Here is a 23,295-nt window from a genome sequence, read left to right as displayed (position 1 = left end):
ATCTTGACTCTTGGCCGGAGGAAAAAATTAAGTTCATCTGATAAAATTTTGAATAAGGAAGTCTTGTCTTGCAAAAAGATGCAAGGCTCCAACAATGCAACAACGTTTGATTTTCCAGCATGGAAGACTTATGAAAAACTTATGAAAGCATAGAATCAACCATAAAACTGCATTTGTCTAAAGCTAGCACTGGGATTGAACTGTGGGGGGTGGGGGGGGGGTGAGCTGTGGTTGGACTTCCCACTAGTGGTGGCAACAGCAAGTGAGATGAAGGCAGGCTTCAGCTGCTCATGCTGCTTAAACAAGCAATCACCGAAATAACTGTCATAAGGATGCATTGCTAATTATTCCATCAAGACATTTCAGCATTGATATAAAGAAAAATATATAACTACAACTTCTAATTAAATAGCATAGCTTCTAGAAGTGGTTCACAAAGGTGGGATCAAAAATTAGGATGCTAAATAAAAGTGGAAGATCAGGAGGTGGGGAGGGTGAATACAAGATTGGTCAAAGAGATGGTTAAATTAGGGAATTAAAAGGTGGAGAAAGAGGTTGGTAAAGCATAAAAGGTGCACTTTCTTTTACCCCAGTGAAAGCAGAACAGGCAGAATCACTGACTGAGTGACATCAACCCATTTCATCTTTCATTGATGTCATGCTGGAAGGGCAATATCCATTATCCCCACTTAGTTGAAGTTGCCCAAGCTTTAAGCTTTAAAAGGCTGGAAAGCATCAGTATACAAGCTGCCCTTAACTACCCCCTTCCCCTTTCACGACGCCTCCCACACTGCACTTGGTTTTAGTGTAAGGGTCAAATCCTTGTGGTCAATTTAAGTTTTACTATGTATTTACCCTCGGATACTGCTAGATGGCACCACAACTCTGCTACTCCATCTCACTAACACTAAAATGGTCAATAATTTTAATTTAACTGCCTGGGTTAAATTGTCTTCTGCTTGACATATGATGCTGCAAAGGTGGGATTCAATTAGGATATTAGTTGGCTAAACTGGAGGGGAAGAAATGTTGGAGAGGACACCGGAATAGAATGGGGACAAAACAGATTGAGAAAAAGGTAGTGGTACAAGTAAGTTCAAAAGGAAGCAAAGCACTAGAAAGGCTGACTGGTGATTTGATTAGAATGAGATTTCAGGTAAACGGTCAGAAAAAACAAAGACAGTAAAAAGGGAATTGAAAAGGCCATGACACAGCTAAGAACCCTATTACTCCCAGAAAGCTTTTAGTAAAAGCAGACAAACAGCAAAACACAATGCCCGAGATCGTCAGAGGAAAACTCCAGCTGACAGCAACAACACGTGTGAATCCCTGGAACCCAAAAGAGGCAACTAGAAGCTGGGAACATGTTCTGGCTTCTGGAGAGGAAATGTAGACACTCAAGATAAGCAGAGGCCGGACTCACTTATTTCTGCAATTTGATTATTAGCAACTGCTGAAATAGGAAAATATATTGCAGTCTAATTGTGCAAGTCTTTCATGAATTGGTGTTTGAAAATATTGGAAAATAATGCAAGTACAACCTAGAGAACAATCTCATAAAACGTAAAAGGCAACCAAGGTCAGATCAAGTGGATATTTGCAAAAAGGAGCAGTTGGTGCATTAAATAAACAAACAATCAGCTATGCTTGTGCATCACATAATGAGGCGATTTGACAACCCTCCTGGGACACAGTATCTGGATATTATTCACACAGTACACTGGACCATTTTAGCTCTGATATTCCCTGCCCGACCTCTCTGCCGCTCCATCTTCCTCTTTTTCTCCCCATTACAACCATGATACATGCTAGTTTAGCCACCGGAATCGTAAATATCTTGGTGTCAGATTGCACTAATCCTAAAATCTCTACTAGGTGGTAGCTTTTGAAAAAAGCAACATTAAGATTCTCTGTACAGTATTTCAGTGTTTCTTGACATGTGAACTTCAGCTTCGAAGGGGAAAGCAATATCTTATTATTTTCAAATCTCTCCTTGGCCTCTTCTTTATCTATCTTTAATTTCCTGCAGCCCAACAACCTTCCAGGATATTTGCACTCCTCCAATTCTGGCCTCTTAAGCATCCCCGATCTTAATTGCTCCACTATTGGCAGCTGTGCCTTCAGATGCCTGGACCCTAAACTCTGGAATTCCCTCCCCAAATCTCCACTGTTTCTCCACTGCACTTTCCTCCTTTAAGACGCTCCTTAAAACCTACCTCCTTGACCAAACTGTCCTAATATCTCTGTGTTATGGGGTGTCAAATTTTGCCTGATAATGCGCCTGTGAAACACCTTGGGACTTTTTGCTGTGTTAAAGATGCTATATAAATACAAGTTGTTGTGAATCACGGAAATTAATCCTATGAGAAAGTAGCAGATGTGAAGTGGGACATTTTAACTGACTTACGGTCAGTAGTCAGAAGAGTAAAAGGGTTTTCTTATGTCATAGAAATATAAAAAAATGTAATTGTACTGGATTTCTCTATGGCTACTGGCCTCCTCATTCCTAGTTAAGGCCAAGTTAGGTCACTGCCTGTCAGCCATCTTGCTACTCATCTAAAGAGAGTGAATGTACTCCTGCAGTGTGTACACATTTCTCTTTACGTGGCTCAATCTCGAAATTTTTTTGATTATCATTATCTTCACTTTCATTTTCTGGCCACATGCGATGCCTGATGTTGGGGAAAATGGGCACAGGCGAGCTGAACACTCAATCTGCTGGTGACCAGGAGCAGGGCATCAAATGATAGCCAGGTGTATACTCTTTTCGCCAGATGGCTTCAGAAACTCAATAAGTCACATCTCAAGGTGAACCATTGCCTTGATGCCAGAATTTATTGCCCATGCCTATACAACTGAGTGGCTTGCTAGGTCATTTCAGAGTGCAGTTAGAGTCAACTACTTTGCTGTGGGTCTGGAGTCACATTTGGGCCAGGTTGGGTAAGGACAACAGATTTCCTTCCCTAAAGGGCATTAGTAAATCAGATGGGATTGTTTCATGGTCACCATTACTAATATAGCTTTTTTTAAAATCTAAAATTCCAGATTTATTTAACTAACTGAACCTAAATTTCCTAGCTGACTTGGTGGGAATTGAAATTGCATCTCCACATCATTTGTCCAGCTTTACATTAGTTGTTCACCTCAATGAAATAAAAACTGAAAATGGTGGAAATGCTCGAGTCAGTCAATAACCAAATAGAGGAACCAAGTTAATTAATCAGCTTGCTGAACTCTCCTCAGACCCTTGAGAGTTGATGAAAGGCCTGAAACATTAACTGTTTCTCACTCCACAGATGCCGCCAGACCTGTTGAGTACGTCCAGCATTTTCTGTTTTTACTTCAGATTTATAGCATCTGTAGTATTATACCTTTGTCATTCATCAAATTGGCTATATGTGGGCCCTTACCACAGCTGCTGCATTTATCTACATAGCAACAACTTACTGTGTGTGGGCACGCTGGGATGCCCAGTGACTTTATGAAGTATTCAAAGTGCGTTCTGTCTTTTGACTACATGAGAGAGGTTTTTCTTTCAAAGACCAGCCACTCAAAATCTCATTAACGCAAGATAGTAACTCCCAACTTCAAGTTAGTCTTTAGGAGTACTAACATGGAATAAACGAACACCTGCTCTTGTTTAAATCAGTCTCGAGAATTTCCAAGTGCTCTCATAGCTCTGTATAGTTCACTACTTACCCTACAAGTCACAATTACAGACAAAAGGGTGGGTCATGGGCAGCTCTATGCTTCAATAAACCTCTCAGCTCTTCAGCAATCTGACATTTTAATATACCTGTTGTGTTTCATGAGTAATCATTGCATATTCCAATCCTAAATAAATGCTTCTGTAAAATTTTTGTTTGGACTAAAGGTGCGGTCTGTGAAAGTTAATCGAAACCATTCTGCGATGTCGCTATTACTATATTGTCACATCACTGATTTGATTTCTGTTGGTATTTTTCCACGGGTATCACAGGCAGCAAGACTTGCAAATACTGAAAACTGCCAAGAACACCAAGTACTGAGAGATGTCAGGTGTTTCGATGTCAGTCTCATGTGAACTCAGGAGAGTTCAGGAGGGAGAGTTTTGCTTGTCTAAAAGTGACAACACAATGCCAAGAAATAACAGAACTACCACAGCAATCAAAGCCTGGCACCTGGTCTGCACTATGGTTAAGACTGATGAGCCCTGGATATCCAAGAAACAAAGTTAGGGCAGCATTTTGGAGGAAACGGGAGGGGAGGGCAGGATGAGTGAAAATTTATAAGTCACACCTATTCACACGCAATCAAGTATTCAGCCTTTGGCTTTAGGAGCCTTCTTCTCTTACCTCATCATGATTGAGGGACTTCAACTTTACTCTAGTTTGGTCCAAACACAGTACATCCCCATACCGATTCTTCTGCTGGTTGTATGGCTGTCTATGTGGAAAGCAAAGACACTGTTACAGAAAAATCACCATCTTTTTGTAAGGGTAACAAACCCCCACCCCGTTTTTCCATTCTCTATCATTTCTGAGGTTACAGGCTTGCTGTATGTTGGATCCCCCACACTGATCTGTGTGAATGACCTTCTGAGCCAGCTACCATGGAACACATTACAGCAGCTGGAGGCTACTCTGGAGAAAGGCCTGACCATAGTAGAATGTGGTTAGGAATGCTGAGTTTTGCACTAGGAGGCTATGAAAGTTTCTCAGGAGCATGAGGCTTCCTTGTTTTAGGCTGAATTTAAAAAATGACTCTTGCTGTTTCTATTCAGATACTGTGTGAATGAATGAGCTAAACATTTTGCACCCATTTTCAGTGTAATTTTCATGCAGTAATATTTTGCTGACCTCAGAGGTTTATACAATTTTTCTGGAAGGACAATGCATCACATTGATTCCTAAGTGCAACAATATATCAACCTGGATCCTCAAAGCTGGAAGAGTACACCTCCATTTCATACAAGTTTTAATAGGTGGCATAATATTGGGTTGGCATTTGTAACAAAGCTGCTCTTAGCTGGCCCTGTGGTGTTTGATGGTGCTTTAGAATCATTACGAAATTAAACAAATTCAACGTGTCCAATGATGGGGACAGCTAAGCTGACTTTTAACAGTTTAAAATGGTTAAAATGTTCTTTCATTGACTGTGATTCTCCATGTATTGTCAATTCCTTCTGGTGTCCTTTTCCCTCTCCTGTTACAAGTTCACTTCTGATTTTATCTCAAAATGTGTGATGCTGCAGTTTCAGTTTAGTGATGTGTTTCACAAACTTTTTAAGCTGCACAGTCCTGTATTGCACATGGCGTAGCAGCCCTTATTTAAACTGTGCAATATTAATTTTCAGTGTCCCAGTAGAAGCTGGAATAAGATCGCCAAAAACACCAGCAAAAATCCTAAACCCTCAACAATAAAATCTGATTTTCCCACGTTCAGTCACAGTAAACCTGTAGCCTGGATCTTGTTCCTTACGTCAAGAATGCTCCAAGGTGACACGATGCTCAGAACCAAATCAAATCTCCATGCCGTACTCAGTAACTGGTACTTAAACCAGGCAGGACACTGTTGCACAGTCAGCTTGCCTCACTAAGGATGACCACATAGTTACAGGCCGACAGGGAGGGCTGTCTGACCTGGCAAGTAGCAGTTATACTGGTTAAAGGCCAACAGTAACCCTAAGCATACACTGCCAGCCCATATCTAAGCTACCCTGACTGAGGTAAGTGGGATGTGCCCCAACAGGGCAGATTCTGTGCACTCCATATCAGACAAACAGAACCCTTACAAGCAGGTGTAATTTCATAGTAGTCTGATTAAGAGACTTCTGACCATGGTCAATGTTTGTTTGCTATGTTTCCATGAAGCACCTTGAAATGTTTTATTACATTAAAGGCATTATATAAATGTATTTATTGTTTTTGCTGTTGATGGAGTTTGTGTGCGCCAGCAACTCAATTGACCAAGAGAAGGCAATCACCAAAATCTAAGGAGCATTTAAAAACTAGGCTAATCTTACAAAATGTGCACCAGGGTCAATCAATCTTCAGGTACAAAAATAAACAAATATATTTAAGGCCTAATGTGAGTTTTATTCTGCTATTGAATTTGTTATAGCAGTGTTCATGGTAAGCCCAGGGACACAGCGTCTTGTAACATGGGCCTGTCATATCCTGAAAGCTACACTCCTTCCTCCTCTCAGCAGTCACAGAGAAAGTAAAAAGGACATCATAACTTGGAGACGTCAAAGTTTTTATGTACAAGATCATCAATTCTCTCAACTGTGGTAAAAAAAAAATGACATAATCCTGGGATCCAGCAGGAACCACTTTCATTTGTGTAAAAGCAAAGTGAGATGCATCACAACATCCTGGAACATTACAAACCAAACCAACACTGATCATCTGTCTACATATGACCACAACTAATACTAGAAACAGGCCTGAGTTCACACCACACTGTGCTACCTAATTATTCTGTTTCCAAAATTACTAAACACAGCTAACCACAGTATAACCACACAGCAAATACATATCAAGTATAGAACTCCACTGATCCTTCAACTCAATTAGTCTAGCACACCTGGAATACATCCCAATCAACAAAATACTTTAAAAAAAATATATCTTTACCCAAAATAGAAATGCATCTACCTCAATTGTCTACCATTTAAGTGTAAGGTATCTGGAATGTGCTGCCTGAAAAGGTAGTGGAAGTAGATTCAATAGTAACTTTCAAAATGAAATTGGATTGGCACTTGAAGGAATTTAAAAAATTTATGGGGAAAGAGCACTGCAGTGGGACCAATTGGTAGCTCCACCCAAAGAGTTGGCATGATGAGCCAAATGGCTGCCTTCTGTGTTTTATTATTCTATGATTCTATTTGTACAGAAAATACAGGACCAAAAATAAACAAATTACATACCAAAAGAGAAAAATAAACTCATTTTACAAATAATTTTAATGGTACAAAAATTTGATTCCAATTCCAGCATATCCCTGCCACCATAACAATAACAAAAAAAAATCCCTATTTTAAGGTACCCAACTGCTCAAAGGCAAGCTAAGGAAAGTTGATTCTAGTATAGTCTCTCCTCCCTCCCCCATTCTGAAAGGTCAACATAAACCTCAGTCAACCAACATTTCTCCCATCCAATGTGCACACAGCTCCCTCATTAGAATCATCGTGCTCTGTTTTTTGCACCAAGAAAGCGCATTATGTTACTGTGAGAATGAGAAATAACCCAAAGCACAGATGGTACATGAAAATCATACTACAGCACAATAGTCTACTTGTTCGTACGTTTGAGTGAGAACAGGAAGCAGATTGGTATGGATTTATGTCATTTGTGGCGACCAACAGAACTTGCTTCAGGACAGTATTTCGGGAGACAATTTCAGGGAGACTTTCTGAACAAAAAAAAACACAAAAAAGGCTTTCCAGTCCAGGAAACTATTCCAATTTCTCATGTTCGCCTCTTTGAATTACTCAGATTAGCTAATACGTTCTGAAAATAAAGGTTGTTGAAGTTTACTGTTTGTGACATTTTCTTCAGGCAAAAGGTAAAGTCCTATTGTACCATCAGGGTAAATGTACCAACACAGAGGGTGGGTAATCATATTCTCACCCCCTTTAAGTAGGCTACAGCACATGGTACAATAGGTCAGAAGCTAGGAATAGTGCGATGAGTAATCCACCTCCTGACTCCCCCAAGGCCTGTCCACCATCTACAAGGCACAAGTCAGGAGTGTGATGGAATATTCCCCACCTGCCTGGATGAGTGCAGCTCCCACAACACTCAAGAAGCTTGACACCATTCAGGACAAACCAGCCCACTTGATTTGCACCACATCCACAAACATTTGCTCCCTCCACCACTGAAGCACAGTAGCAGCAGTGTGTACCATCCACAAGATGCACTGCAAGAATTCACCAAGGATCCTTCAACAGCACCTTCCAAAACCATGACTACTACCATCTAGAAGGACAAGGGCAGCAGATAGATGGGAAGTCACTCCAAGTCACTCACCATCCTGTCTTGGAAATATAGCACTGTTTCTTCACTGTCACTGGGTCAAAATCCTGGAACTCCCTCCCTAGCAACACTGTGGGTGTACCCACACTGCATGGACTGCAGCGGTTCAAGAAGGCAGCTCACCACCACCTTCTCAAGGGCAACTAGGGATGGGCAATAAATGCTGGCCCAGCCAGTGAAGACCACACCCCATAAGTGAATTAAAAAAAAATGATAGAAAATATCTAAAAAGTACTCCAAGTGAATGACAATCTGCAGCAGAAAATGTGCGCGTATTAACAAAGAAAATTCAGAAGTGCACTTGGTCCTAGTAAATTTTAACCTTCCAAACTCAAACTTCAAACAGCTGGATTTTATTGAGAAACCCAAAAGCATCCACATAGGACACACCGCCTTTGCTGATCACATCACAGTCAAAGTTAACCCACGCGTCAGCTTGAAACTTGTCCGAAAAATAATGACTCCTGTAGGGTTCTGGCAGTGAAGAATATAAAATGAAAACGTCACTCATGGGGAAAAAAAAGTTCAGCGTTTAACGGATTCTGTCAGTGCTGTGTAAACACACTGAAGTGTTTGTTTACAACTCGAAAACAGTGATGTAAAGTAACTTCCCTTAGTGCTAAGATCTCTCTGGAGACCCTGCTTCCCAGAGATAAAATCAGAAGAAAAGTAAACAGCACCCTTGTGCTGTTTCCAAATCCAACGGATGTCTGATTCTGTGTAGGGCTTGCATTTAGGATCCCACTGCAGGTAGTTACTACAATAAGTGAGTAAATATTGTTTGAGGGGAACTGCAGGGCTCCCTTCTGGAAAGCATCCTCAAACTATAAATAATTTTAGACATGCACTGTTGCCAATGTTTTTGCAACAATAGCTTTTCAAAAAAAAAGCGATCCTTTGACAAGCAAGTCCCTTCTTATGGGTAGCTGAATGTATCGAACCATATAAGAGTTACAGTGCAGGAAGAGGCCATTCAGCCAATCGTGTCTGTGCCGGCCAAAAAAAGAGAAAAATGAAACTAGCCGCTCATTTTAATCCCACTCTCCAGCACCTGGTCCGTAGCCTTGCAGGTTACAGCATTTCAGATGCAGATTAAATGAAATAAATACAGAAAATGCTGCAAAAACTCAGATCTGACAGTATCTGTGGAGAAAGAAGCAGAGTTAATGTTTCGAGCTTGTATGACTGAAGAGTCATACAGACTCAAAATGTTAACTCTGTTTCTCTCTGCACAGATGCTGCCAGACCAGCTGAGTTTTTCCAGCATTTTCTATTGTTATTTCAGATTTCCAGCATTTGCAATATTTTGCTTTTACCATTTAAATGAGTTGAGCATTTCAGCCTCAACCCCATCAACTTGGGCAGTGAATTCCAGACACTCACCATCCTCTGGGTGAAAATGTTTTTCCTCATGTCTCCTCAAATCCTTCTACCAATCACCTTAAATCTATGCCCCCTGATAATTGACCCCTCAGTTAGGGGAATCATCTTTTCTATCCTATCTAGGCCCCTCATAATTTTGTACACCTCAATTAGGCCACACCTAAACCTCCTCTGTTCTAAGGAAAACAACCCTAGCCTATCCAATCTCTCCTCATAGCTTCATATTGCCAATATGTGCAACAAATTCCTCCCCTCTCATCCCCCAGCAAGCTTTAAACCTCTGCTGCACACAAATTAAAATGTTATTTGACAGATGATGCTCATTTTTCTAACAATCATAAAATGGCAGACAGTTAAAAACCTATTGGTCCATCCAGCCTGTCCCAATCCGTTCCCTTTCCTTGTGTTACAATTCTGATCTTTATGTTATATTCCCTACCCAACTTAGAAACCATGTAAACTGATTATATCTTATTCTAACTGTAAAGCTTTCACTGAATAACACCTCCACAGTAAACCTTAGTATCATGTAGTAGGTACCCAATAATAATGGGAATCTGTGAATGGATGATGAAAAATGAAAAATAGTCAGATCTCTGAATCGTGCAGTGCCAATTTGTAACTGTAAGCACTTGTAATTCTTTTCTCCATTACTAACCCAAACTACTGTTATTTTCATGGTTAACTCAAATGCTTCTGAAATTAAATTGAATCAAAGTGTCATTGTCTGATACAAAAGCCAATTATCATCACCTTGCAATCTGACCTAGTTGCACACAAAGTGCTAAATGTCAATAGTTGCCATTGTTTGAAGACTTATTGTGGGAACCACAAGTTGCTTTCATACCATAGAAGAGCAGCTGATTGCATTGAGCTGCATGCCCTTCCATGGCTGCACCCTCCAGTTTGAAAAAAGCCAGATTCCAGAACATAAGCTGACTTAAACATGGGTCCACAATATTGTTGTAGGAACAAGGTAGCTGGTTTTACCACTGTAAACACAAGATGCTGGCACAATGCTCACTCGCAGTTAGCCTCAGTAATCTGTGGAGACTGGTTCTCCAATTTGATGCAATAGTGGGAAGACATACAAAACTCTTTTTACGTATCTTAACTTGCACCAAGTTCCAATCACCCATAACCCTGTGCTCGCTGCCTTTACATTGGCTCTCGGTCTGGCAGTGTCTTGATTTAAAAACACTCATCTTCATTTTCAAGTCCCTTCATAGCTCCCAATCTCTCTCACCAGTCCTGTAGTTTTCCAAGATCCCTGCGCTTTTCCAATTTGGGTCTCCTGTGCATCCTTGGTTTTCACTGCTCCATCATTGACAGCTGTCAGCAGTCTAGGTTCTAGACCCTCATAAACTTTCATCCATTTCTATCTCCTTTAAAACGCTGCTTAAAATATGCTGCTTCGACTGAGCTTTTGGTCACCTCCTGGCTCAGTGTCAAACCTTATTTGAAACACTCTTGTGAACTACCCTGGCACATCTTATTACGTTAAAATGCTATGTAAGTAACAATACAGTAACTTGATGATAATGTTACTGGACTAGTAATCTAGAAACCTGGACTGATGATCTGGAGACAGGAGTTCAAATCCCACCATGGCAGCCAGGAATTTAATTCAGTAAGCAAAACAAAATCTGGAACAAAAAGCTAGCATCACTAGTGGTGATCTTGAAACTACTTGGTCGTCAGAAAATATCTATCTTGGCTCCTTCATGTCCTTTAGGGTAGGAAATCTGTTCTTATCCGGACTTGCTGAGATGTGACTCCAGACTCTCAGCAATGTGATTGACTGCTCTCCATATGACCTAGAATGCTATTCAGTTATATTCAAAGTGGCTCACCATCACCTTTTCAACAAAAGTAGGGAAGGGCAATAAATGATGACTTTGCCAGAGATGGCACATATCCTGTGGATGAATAAAAAAAAATTCTTGTTGATAAAGCATGGACACTATGCTCCTGGACTGGATGAAATTAATTGGCACAAAATATTAATGTGCCAGACTGTTGCTGTAGAGGGAGGGAAGATTCCTAATCTCAATCCTCTTGAGTTTCCACAGTTTTCTGGGCTCAACTTCAGAGTCCCCAAAGCTGCTTCAGCTGCTCAAAGCTTTAGTGAGCCAAGCGCATGTTGTTGAACACACTGTAATCAGTTGGAGTTACAATCAACCACATATGTCAGCTAACTGGGATAGAGAGAGAGAGAGAGAGAGAGAGATTGAACAGTGCATAAGCACTGGGATCTTTTGAAGCATTTGTTCATTTGCTCAATAATTTACGGGAATGGAAGAATACACTACTGGCTGTACATTCAAAATCTGAACTTCACACATTGTCACTTCAAACAGCTGTACAGCAATTCAGCAACCCAAGAACCTGGAATACAGTAAAACTAAAATATCAAAACGTTCAATAACTGGCACTCCAATTTCAATAGCTGTTTGACACTCACAATGATCTTGTTATTGAGACAGTACCAATTCCATGATTCCCCTTTTACAGTCAGAAGGTAACAAAATTCTTTTTGCCAATATGCTGAATTTGTTTTGTACTCTTTATGCAATTTAGTTATTACCAGTTAACAATTAAAACTGAGTGTTAATCTCTCATCAGTCCAGATTTTTAATATGCACCACTGAATTTCTCTCATTGTTAATAAATTAAGAACCACTGTTCAAAAATCAGCTTCTGCAAGGTATGAGAGTGTGAGTCTATTTGCCTTCGGTTTCTATCTGAGGAAGTACTTCCTTTTCCACGTCCCACAATGATTCAGCTGGCAATTCTGCTCAGTGGGCAGTTTTGGACATAACCTGCCTCCTGCCTTTCCATGATGCAGCATACTACACAAGGAACCTTTGGAGGTTTTTTTTTGGGGTAGCTTAGATGATTAGGCACAAAACAATCTTCGGGCAGTGACCGACTGGATCACAGGCTTCTTCACAGCTACCAACAATGAGACTGATCAACAATAAGGCACGATTTATAAAGGGGAAGATGCCGAGTAGCTGAGAGATCAAGGCCTGTTAAATGTCACGACTTTACATTACTACTGGCACTTCTCGCCAGTGAAAATAAAATTATGGATGTGTGAATAGGTCACTGCATTACTACATGTTCCATAGCTTCTGCTAGTTACCACAACAACGAAAGTTTGCATATAAAAAAAATAAAAGAAACTCTCAACACAGACAGAAATTGAAACATGAGGTAAATGCCCCGGTAAATGCAGATTTTTGGGTTTACTTTAATTCCACTTGTGGCACTCAATTAGGGGAAATTCGACTCAGGTATCCTATGACCAGTTGTTCTGTTAGGCACAAATTAAACAGCTTACATGACAAATGATGTAAAGATTTTGCATGCTACTTTGGCTTTCCTAAATCTGATTTGTGGGATTCTGCTGGAAACTAGTAAATATTATTCTAACACAGAACTGAACCATTATAGATGAAAACATAGGATGTCATACATTCCTTTAATTCTCTGCCCTTGCTTCTGTTGCTCTTTTAACACTTTCTTTCTGACTTCACAACAACACAGCATCAGCAATACACCTGAATGGCAGGCCCACTTCTGCCTTCTCTGACCTGGTTGAGAATGAGAAGTTCTTAAGTGAGTGGCACAGCAAAAGCCCTCTCCTGCTGCCCTTTATAGTCTCACACCCAAACAGTTTTCATTTGAATGTTAAATGGACCACTGTCACTCATGTTTATGGTCCAGCAGTCTGTACACAGAGCCCTGTGAACAGGTCGAGAGCACCTCAGCAAATGGATGTAAACTATGACAATGTGAACCATCACACACTTATTCTTCTGCAAGTATTCATGCACAAGTTGAAACTATTGAAGATAAAAAGACTTGATATGATTTTGCTAACCAATCACAACAGCCAGCATAACACACATCAAGTCCGACTTCCAGCACATGGCTTAATTTATTCAAAAGATCTCTTCAACCTCTGCAAATATACATCTAATGCGCTTAAGTACAGGAGCCAATTGGTTATAGAACTTGACCAACAACAGATCAGGAGTTCAAATCCCATTATGGCAAGTTATGAATCTAAATTCAATCAATGTGGTAAATTTGGGCTGGCGTCATGAAAAGTACTGAACTGACATAAAAACACACCTGGTTCAAAAAGGAAGAATGAGCCACCACCCTTGCTTGGTTTGTGACTCCCACCCCAGACAACGTGGTAAACTTCTAATGCACTCAGAATAATTCAGGTTGGGCTTTAAACACTGCACTGTGTTGCCTACAACCCACAAAGAAATATAAAACAACTTTTCAACCTGTCCTTTATTGAAGTAGACCGCAATTTGTGGATTTAAAAAAAAATTGACTCTGCAGGATTATTAGCTCCATGACATGCTTTTGTTTTAATTACTTCATGGAATGTGTGCAGCACTGGCAAGGTCAACATTTATTGCCCATCTCTAATTGGTGCCTTCTTGAACCACTGCAGTCCATGTGGTGTAAATACACCCACAGTGCTAGTTAGGAAGGGAGTTCCAGAATTTTGACCTAGCGACAGTGAAGGAATGGTGATATATTTCCAAGGATGGTGAGTAGCTTGGAAGGAATTTGCAATTGCTGGTGACACATGTGTCTGCTGCCCTTGTTCCAGGTGGTAGAGATTGTCAGTTTGAGAGGTGCCATTGAAGGATCCTTGGTGAGTTGCTGCAGTGCATCTAATAGCTAGTACACACTGCTGCCACTGTGTACTGGTGGTGGAGGAAGTGAATGGTTAAGGTGGTGGAGAATGCCAATCAAGCTTTTCTTGAGAATCAACAGCAGTGCAGAAACTCTAATATAAAAGTCTTCAATGTTGTTACTGAGGGAGCTCAGCACAGCACAATCTAGTACTGATAACTGAATTATCTTTAAACAATTTAAATAACATGGGTTTCATCAGGTAATTTTGAATTAAGTAGAGATTATAGATATTGCTGGCCTAGTCAAAAGGAGATGCTTTGATTGCCAATAACATTTTTGCTTTTAATCTGTTCATGCTATATTATGAAAATTTTACACTGCTATCCTTACACTACGACAATAGAGTGATGTATGAACTTAGTGACTCCATTTCCAAATAGAAGATTCTGCTTCTTATGGAATGTTAAAGGATTACCAGTACATTGGCACCATGGCAACTGTTTCTTTACCTGCAGCAGGGAGTGGCTCTGCCTGAAAATCTATTACAGCATTTTTCAGATAATAGCTTCCCTGCAATGTAAATCACCAACTACAGAAGAGGTCTTCATATTAGCTCAGACTGAAAACACTAATGGATAGAAACAGATTCAGTACAATTATAAGACATGACATGAAATTTGAATTTAGGGAGGATATATGGTATACCGGTTACACACTCCATTCCAGACAGTATACCACTTAACGCATACCATACTATGCTGTGCACCGGTTACTTACTGTACACAGAGCAGTACATCAAGCAGCTTGGAAAATATATCCTCCTTCCACTTTAAATATTCCTTATAATTCCCAGTTGAGAGCAAGGAACTGAGCTGATCTTGACCCCTGCCATTGCTGATCCGTAACTAACCACAACTTTCCCTTTTTCTGTTCTTCATTCCAACCTCCCTTCGACAGCTTAAAATCAGGAGCTCACCATATGTCAATCAAAGGCACATACCACACACCCGAGTGTGCCATTGTAGAACCGATAAGTAAATCAGCTCTGCCAATTGTTATTTTGAACAAAGAACCAAAAATATTTCATCTGCATAGAAAGGGTTGCTCATAGTTGTCTGTAATTTTAAACAACACCATGATGTGGCAAATTGTTGTTAAGGCGTAGCACAGCATCATTGCCTGCATATTCCTACCTGACTGCCATACAGAGAAACAGAAGTAGGCCATTTATCTCAAGCCTATTCTGCCATTCATGGCCGGTCTGTACACTAACACCATCTGCCCCACCTTGGTTCTATATCCCTTACTGCCCTAACAAACAGCTATCAATCTCGGGTTTTTAAATTTTAATTGACCTAGTTTCAATAACTTGTTTTTATAGAACGCAGATTTCTGCTACCCTTTGTGTAAAAGTGCTTCCTGACATCAGCCCTGAACAGCCCAACTCTAATTTTAGGGTTATGTTCCCTTGTTTTGGACTCCCACCAGTGGAAAGTTTCTCCACCGCCCCCCCTCTCTCTCTTTCTCTCTCTATCTAATCTATTAATCATCTTGAACACCTCAACCTGACCATCTTTTAATCTTCTATACTGAAGGGAATACAGGCCTCATATAAGCAACTTGTCCTCACAAGTTAACCCTTTTAACTTGTTCTTTTTGGGTTTACATGCAAATGAACACTGAACTAACAATGAGCAGTTGAATGTGCCTGGCGGTGTCTCCCGTCGGATGTCCTCATATTCCTCGTAGATTCCCCTTTTCTGAACGGTGTTGACGTGGTCCAACAGTTCTTCCACCGTCATTCCTTCCAGTCCTGGCACGTGTATGGACACTTCATCACGCGGGAAGCCAGTGATGAGCTCGTCCAACGAGTCACTGTGTCCATTTGGTGAGGTTAAAAACTGTTTGTTCCAGCTGGAATGGTCCAGTTTCAGCACCCCACCTAAATGCTCTGGCAGGCAGTCCCTGGGCAGGTATTGTTTCAACTCATGCGTCTTCACCATCTGCACCTGCAACATACACACAAAAGACAGATTATAGCAAGTGCACTTGGAAGAGCGTAATTTGCCCACTATATGTGATGTCCTGGTGTAACGTACATGACATCTGCAGACCAGAAGAAGTTAGGATTTACTGTACTCTGCCAGCTGAGTAAGAGGTACTTTCATTAAGGCCTCTTAGTTCTCCTAGCCATGCCGAGCATAAAATGTACATGCTGCCAGTTTTTCATAGAAGATTCCAATTAATTCGATACTGGAGATGCTTTCCCTTAAAGGATGTTTGTAACATTTGTTCCTCCCGCTGGAGTGTTGTGGAACAAAACTTTCCGGTCTGCATAAGTGATAGTATACAATTTCTAGAATTCATTGGCAGTTCCTACTCAAAATAAATTCCGTACTTATGTTGTAATCGGCAACCTTTACACTGAGGCAATGCAAACGACGAATAGGTTATTGCTTTTTGATGAATGTACACGATTGCTCATTTTGAATGAGGATGTTTTAAATGATGGGGGCTGCACCAGCTGCAAAAACAGTCACCGGGCAGCAGCTGTCTCTGGAGGGTTGTTCATGATCAGATATATGCACAATCCACAGGCTCCCAATGTTATGGTAGATTTTAGCTTAAGATTATTAAAATGCTTGAAGGCTGTTTCAATAACTTAGCAAGGTGTGCATGCGTGACTCTATGTAGGTGGTGGCTAAGACACCCATGATGCCCCCTCTGGTCAAAGGGATTGCTAACACTCATTGTCAAAGATAAGGAATAATGGTCACCTGGCCAGGGTTGTCATAGGATGATCCATGCTACAGGATCGCACACCTAGTTTGGGAGCAAATAACTTCAGGGAGGTGGGGTGAGGGCTGGAAATGACTGCCCAATCCCCCCAGTGAGATCCTAGTCTCAGATGTGTTCCCCACTGCAGTAAAAACATTTTCAGAAAGCAACCTACCCTCAGGCAAGGAGAGTGGAGAAACATCAATTTCTATAAATACCCAAGAAATCTCTACTACAACAAGGATTGAAGTAGAGAAAGCATTTATCCGATATCCACTGAATTTGCAGATTCCCCCTATGTCTGATTTCGTATGACTAACCAGTTCTTACACAAACTCCTCCTGCGAAGCTCACGTTATAGTGGAGTGACAGCTCTAATACATAGGTGTGAATTTCCCAAGAGCTGTCACCCCACCTTCCTTGGGTTCAGACCAAAGTTATGAAAAATAAATAGCTCTCCAACAGGAACCAGCAGCATAGGACAGTAAATAGGGAAGAGCAGCATTCAGTGTTTCAGACCTATGCTGGACTACTGCAAAGTGATGTTGATTGGAGTGCACTTTCAATAGCTGTACCAATGACCTAACTTCCACACAGCTGACAGCCTGCACAGAAGCACTTTCCACAGGACTTACTATCAGACAACAAAGTGACCTCTACTAAATCCACTCAGCCAGTCAACCAAGTGAATGCGCTCAACTTGTGGCACAAAATAGCACTGTGACACATGGATTCAGAGCATGGAACTGACTGTTTATGAACTCTTACCCACTACTAAAACTGGGAACATTATGTTTCAAAAAAATATTGCATACCACTGTATTCAGAAACCTTCTGACAAAGGACGACAGGGCCAAAACTGTAACTCCTCTTGTTCCCACAGATGCTGCCTGTAAGCGGCTCCCGTTCCTATTCCCCTCCTTCAATGGCTCTTGGACTTTAGGATATTACAGAGAACAAAACTGCACTGACACAGGGTTCAGCTCAACTACAAACTTGCTGTTTATTAGAAATAAATGTCCTAATGTCCTAACATAAAACTCTAATCTGGTTTAAATGACATGACACCTCCGTTAGTTCATCGGATTTAAATCCCTTAACGATTCGACCTTGGCTCCCAACCAAAACACACAAAGTCACCACGACTTATTAGGAAAATCCTTTACTGGAAAAACCACACGCAAAACCCCACATTTCTGCCCCAACCATACTTAGTTCAGACCCAAACTCTCTGGATTTGGTCGTTACTCTTAAGTTACTAAGTCTTAAGTTAGCCCTAATCCCCTCATATTTGGCTGATAACTTACAATCCTACACAAGATTTGTCCTTCTGGTAAGAACTGTAGGTTCACAACCCTTCCTCACCCTCCTTCTTGAGTACAGCCCCAAACCTTCAGGCCAGTATCACCATATGGCTGAAAACACTTACAATCCCAACACAGCTGGTCTGTCCGGTGTTGACTTAGGCCTGAGTCAAGGCATCAAACTCGACCCTTCTTCTGACTGCAGTGCCAAACCCTTCGCTCTTGTCCTTTTTATGATGATTCTTATCAAAATATCATGAACACATTTCCTGAGGCCATCCTGCTAAAGTTAGTGCTTAGCACTTTCTTTGATCCTTCAAGTCTGTTCCAGACAGACTTAGTCAAGGATCATCCTCCGCCATTTCCGCCAACTCCAGCACGATGACACCACCAAACACATCTTCCCTTCACCGCCCCCCCGGCAGCATTCCATAGGGATCATTCCCTCCGTGACACCTGGTCCACTCATCCATCATCTCCTACACGTCAACGTCCTCCCACGGCACCTTCCCATGCAACCGCAGAAGATGCAACACCTGTCCCTTTACTTCCCCTCTCCTCACCGTCCAAGGGCCCAAACACTCATTTCAAGTGAAGCAGCATTTCACCTGTACTTCCCTCAATTTAGTCTACTGCATTTGTTGCTCCCAATGCGGTTTCCTCTACATTGGAGAGACCAAACACAGACTGGGTGATCGCTTTGCAGAACACCGTCGGTCTGTCCGCAAGCATTACCTCCATGTCGCTTGCCATTTCAACACTCCACCCTGCTCTCATGCCCACATGTCCGTCCTTGACCTGCTGCATTGTTCCAGTGAAGCTCAATGCAAAGTGGAGGAACAGCACCTCATCTTCTGACTCGGCACTTTACAGCCTTCTGGACTGAATATTGAGTTCAACAATTTTAGATCATGAACTCTCTCCTCCATCCCCACCCCCTTTCTGATTTTTCCCCCCTCCTTTTTGTTTTTTCCAATAATTTATGTAGATTTTTCTTTTCCCACCTATTTCCATTATTTTTAAATGTATTTCCATCCATTGTTTTATCTCTACCTTTTAGCCTTTGTCGATTCCTTCACCCCACCCCACCCGAACTATCTGTATCTTGCTTATCCTGCTTTCTACCCTTAATTAGCACATTCTTTAGATAATATCACCACCTTCAACACCTCTTTGTTCTTTTGTCTGTGACATCTTTTCGTTATCTCCGCCTTTCACTGACCCTCTATCCAGCTCTCTTGTCCCAACTCCCCGCCCAAACCAGCTTACATTTCACCCCTTTTCTATTTTTCCTTAATTCTGTTGAAGAGTCATGCAGACTCGAAACGTTAACTGTGCTCCCTTCCACAGATGCTGCCAGACTTGCTGAGTTTTTCCAGGTATTTTTGTTTTTGTTTTCGATTTCCAGCATCCGCAGTTTTTTTGCTTTTATCTCAGTGCTGATGTTGTTTCCACAACTGAAAACAATGAATCTCACCAAGGTGAGGTATCTCTGGCTCCAAAGCTGATCTTTATGTGAAAGGTTTCTCTCCTTCTGTGACAGGAGTGAATGGATGTTGTCTGGGGCCATTTGGTTGTGACAATGGCCTCCTTCATTTCTTAATTAGATTACTCAATGGTGGTTATCCTGTGTTCACTGTTGTGATGATGTCTTAAATTCCAATCCTTTTAATAGTATCAGTTCTGGTGTGATGTTGGATTGTCTGAGATTAATCCCTGCCCCAGTGTATTTTGTTTTGAGGCTGGGCTTTTGTTCACAGTATTTGTGTCTGTGGGGGTTTATGGGATTTTCCATCACATTTTATACAGTCCAGTTGCAGGGGATTCTGATCCCACATCTCCCCCCTTTAATATCTCAAATATGAGAGGTATCACCTCTGATGAAAATCTTCTACCGTGTGGAGGGACTTGCAAGCCTCAGCTACATCACTGTCTAGACATTAGAGATCGTTACCGGTCTCCAGCTACACCACTCTCCTAGGTTTTGTCTTATGGTTTTGTGTTTTAATTTGCATGATAATTTTAACATATACAATATCATCAACATTTGTACCATCACTACCACATGTGAGGCAACTCGAATCCAGGAAGGGATTTCAATATTAAAATCAATATCCCACCAAGGTGGGGAGGCTATTTCCCCGATATCATCCCCTGCGCCTGTGGGTTACGTATTCTTGGAGATTCGGGAGGGCACTGCCTACAGAGGTTCACCAAGGTATGATCCCAGGTGGGGATTATCCTCTCCTGTGAAATAGGGGGCTTGAAACAGAAGGTCGGGTCCTGAATGGGGCATTGTTTAGCCTAAACTGGTGGTAACACAGTATGTCCCATTGCCCTCATACGCCACCCAAGGTCGAACATGGTCCTGGACCTCCATAGTGCAGTTGTTGGGTCATGTAATTCCCAATGCAAACCCACACACCAGTCGGTGGAATTTGTTCAGATGGTTCGGGCACAACACTACATGTGCACCCCTTTAAATCCATGCCGGACATGGAGCTCCCCCATTTGACCACATACGAAGGGGCCATTTGCTGCTGCACAAGTACCCCATTTCAGGTGACCCCAATATTCTATGTGGTGTACTGGCGCCAGCTGTTGTCACTGGCCCATCACTGGCATCCTGAGAACCACCCCCAATTACAGTCTGGTTATACTGACCACAGTCAATTGGGACTGGGTACGCCTCAGAGGCTAACCGCAGCTGGCACGGGTTTAAGAGGTTGTCATGGGTGCTCATGGCCCTTAAGTGTCTGTTGTCGACCCACGATGGTGTGCGACATTGCCTCAAATCCTCCAAATTACTGCACCCCTCACTCAGCAACCATGCACCATACACAACACATGCATCGTTCTGGGTGGCCCGGTCCAATGTGTTCCGGTCCTCTTTTACGAGTCCGTTTATAGTCTGGGCATGACTCTCCAGTTCAGCTATTATTTCCCTCGGGTGGATTGTCATGACTTGATTTTCTCGTAACTCTTGCTTTCAATTTCGTTACCTACCCCTAGTATTTTCTTTAGTTGATCCCACAAGGTATTGACCTGCAGTTGGAGTTGGGCATTATCTAAGCTATTGATCAGTGATGTCCCTGTATTAAATACCATGGCTGCGTCATTGACCAACTCCCTCTTTCATATACATCCTCTCGAATTTTGACCCTGTAATCTAGATCATAGAATTGTCAGGACATCTCCTTTAACAATTTCTCATAACTTCTCCTTCTCTGCTGGGCACCATCAAATTGAGGACAACAAATGCTACCTCAATGTACATTATGGTACACCATCTTCCCCATCAGGATCAGCATTAACCCATTCCTAGGTCCGGATGTCATTGTAGGGCACTTAAACCCTTCTCTTTGGGACCGTTGGTAGGGGCCTCCTTCTGGGCACTACTAGTTCAGTTGCATTTATAGGTGTTTGGAGGTTCTAGGACCACACACAGGTCTAAACTTCCAGTTCAGTCCATACCAGACCCGGATTCCTGCCATTGCCACTTAAGAGCAATGGTCCTTCCAACACATTTTATACAGTCCAGTTGCATGGGATTCCGATCCCACAGCCTGATCGGCTGATTAGCATCTTCTATTTTTGTTTCCGATTTCCAGCATCTGCAATTATTTTGCTTTTTGCTTCTCTTTGGCATCACCTTCATTCAATCACAAGTCAGTGTCTCAAGTGTGTAAAAGGCCACATGGCATTTAGAATTTATTGAAATAACAGGAAAGTGGTGCTTGTTTTATTAAAAATACAGACTCCCTCACTTCCTGTTTTGTGTCCAGCTGAGACAATTCTGCTCACGCAGCAGAAACATAATTATCTACTACAATGGGGGAGATAGTCTAGCCTATGACCTTCTTCTCCAAGGGCCACAGCCCCAGCTTCTCCAATCTATCCATCTAACTTAAGTTCCTCATCCCCAGAGCCATTCTCATGAACTTTTTCTAACACATTCACATTCTTCTTAAAGTATGGTGCCCAGAACTGGACTCCAGTTGAGTGCAAATCAGTGTTTTACATGGGTTTAGCATAACTTTCTTGCTTTTGTACTCTATGCCCCTATTTATAAAGCCCCGGATCCTGTATGGCTTATTAACTGGTTTCTCAACCTGCCCTGCCAACTTCAATGACGTGTACACATGTAACTCCAGGTTCCTCTGCTCCTGCACCCACTTTAGAATTGTACTCTTTTATTTTATAATTTCGTCACCTCATTCTTCCTACCAAAATGAATCACTTCTCTATATTAAATTTTGTCTGCCACTTGTCCATTCATTCCACCAACCTGTGTCCTTTCAAAATTCTACACTATCTTCCTCACAGCTCACAATGCTTCCAAGTGTCATCTGCAAATTTTGAAATTGTATCCTGTACACTCAAGTCTAGGTCATTAAAATACATCAGGAAAAGCAGGGGTCCTAACACCGACCCCCGGGGAGCCCCAATGTATACCTTCCTCCAATCTGAAAAACAACTGTTCACTTCTACACTGTTTCCTGCCACTCAGCTAAATTCATATCCATGCTGCCACTGTCCCTTTTATTCCATGGGCTCTAACTTTGTTCTCAAGTCTGTTTATGCTACACTTTATCAAATGTCTTATGGAAGTCCATGGACACCACATCAACCATCTCTGTTACTTCATCAAAAAACTCAATCAAATTAGCTAAACACTTTTTGCCTGTAACAAATCCATGCTGGCTTTTCTAAATTGATCAACATTTGTCCAAGTGACTGCTAATTTTGTCCCAAATTAACATTTTTATTTGACAAAAATAGGGTTCATTCCAACAGCCAAATTAGACATAGAGACAAACCTTCAAAGTTTTAAGGACACTGTTAGGAAATAGAGATAGTTTAAGTACTTTATATGTGTATTTGGATGTGTTAGGAATAAGGTATATCTTTAAGTTCAAGTTCAATTTATATTTTTTTCTATTTTTCGGTTAAAAGGTGAAACCTGGGGTCTAGTTTCATTTTTGAGTGGAGACAGCAGGTCTAAAGCTCTGTTTGTATACATGCATTTCTAATGAGATTTTTAGAGAGAGCGCCCCCCCCCCACCCCTCAACCACCACCGCCACCACTGACACCACCACCACCACCACTACACCCACCCCACCCACTGTGCACACAA

At 41.6% G+C, this 23,295-nt stretch overlaps 1 protein-coding gene across 1 annotated transcript in view; it reads right to left on the bottom strand.

Moving 5' to 3' along the window:
- The window catches only part of ptpn9a (protein tyrosine phosphatase non-receptor type 9a), a 250,823-nt gene that overhangs the window by 39,896 nt on the left and 187,632 nt on the right, over positions 1–23,295 (bottom strand). The window contains exons 7-8 of the mRNA XM_041178621.1: positions 15,765–16,084; positions 4,335–4,425 (exon numbers count right to left, since the gene is read on the bottom strand). Of these exons, the coding sequence (XP_041034555.1) occupies positions 4,335–4,425; positions 15,765–16,084 (411 nt within the window). The remainder of the gene's footprint in view (positions 1–4,334; positions 4,426–15,764; positions 16,085–23,295) is intronic.

Source organism: Carcharodon carcharias, chromosome 32 (assembly GCF_017639515.1).
Source record: "Carcharodon carcharias isolate sCarCar2 chromosome 32, sCarCar2.pri, whole genome shotgun sequence".
NCBI lineage: Eukaryota > Metazoa > Chordata > Chondrichthyes > Lamniformes > Lamnidae > Carcharodon > Carcharodon carcharias.
This window is presented reverse-complemented; position numbering and strand designations above follow the sequence as displayed.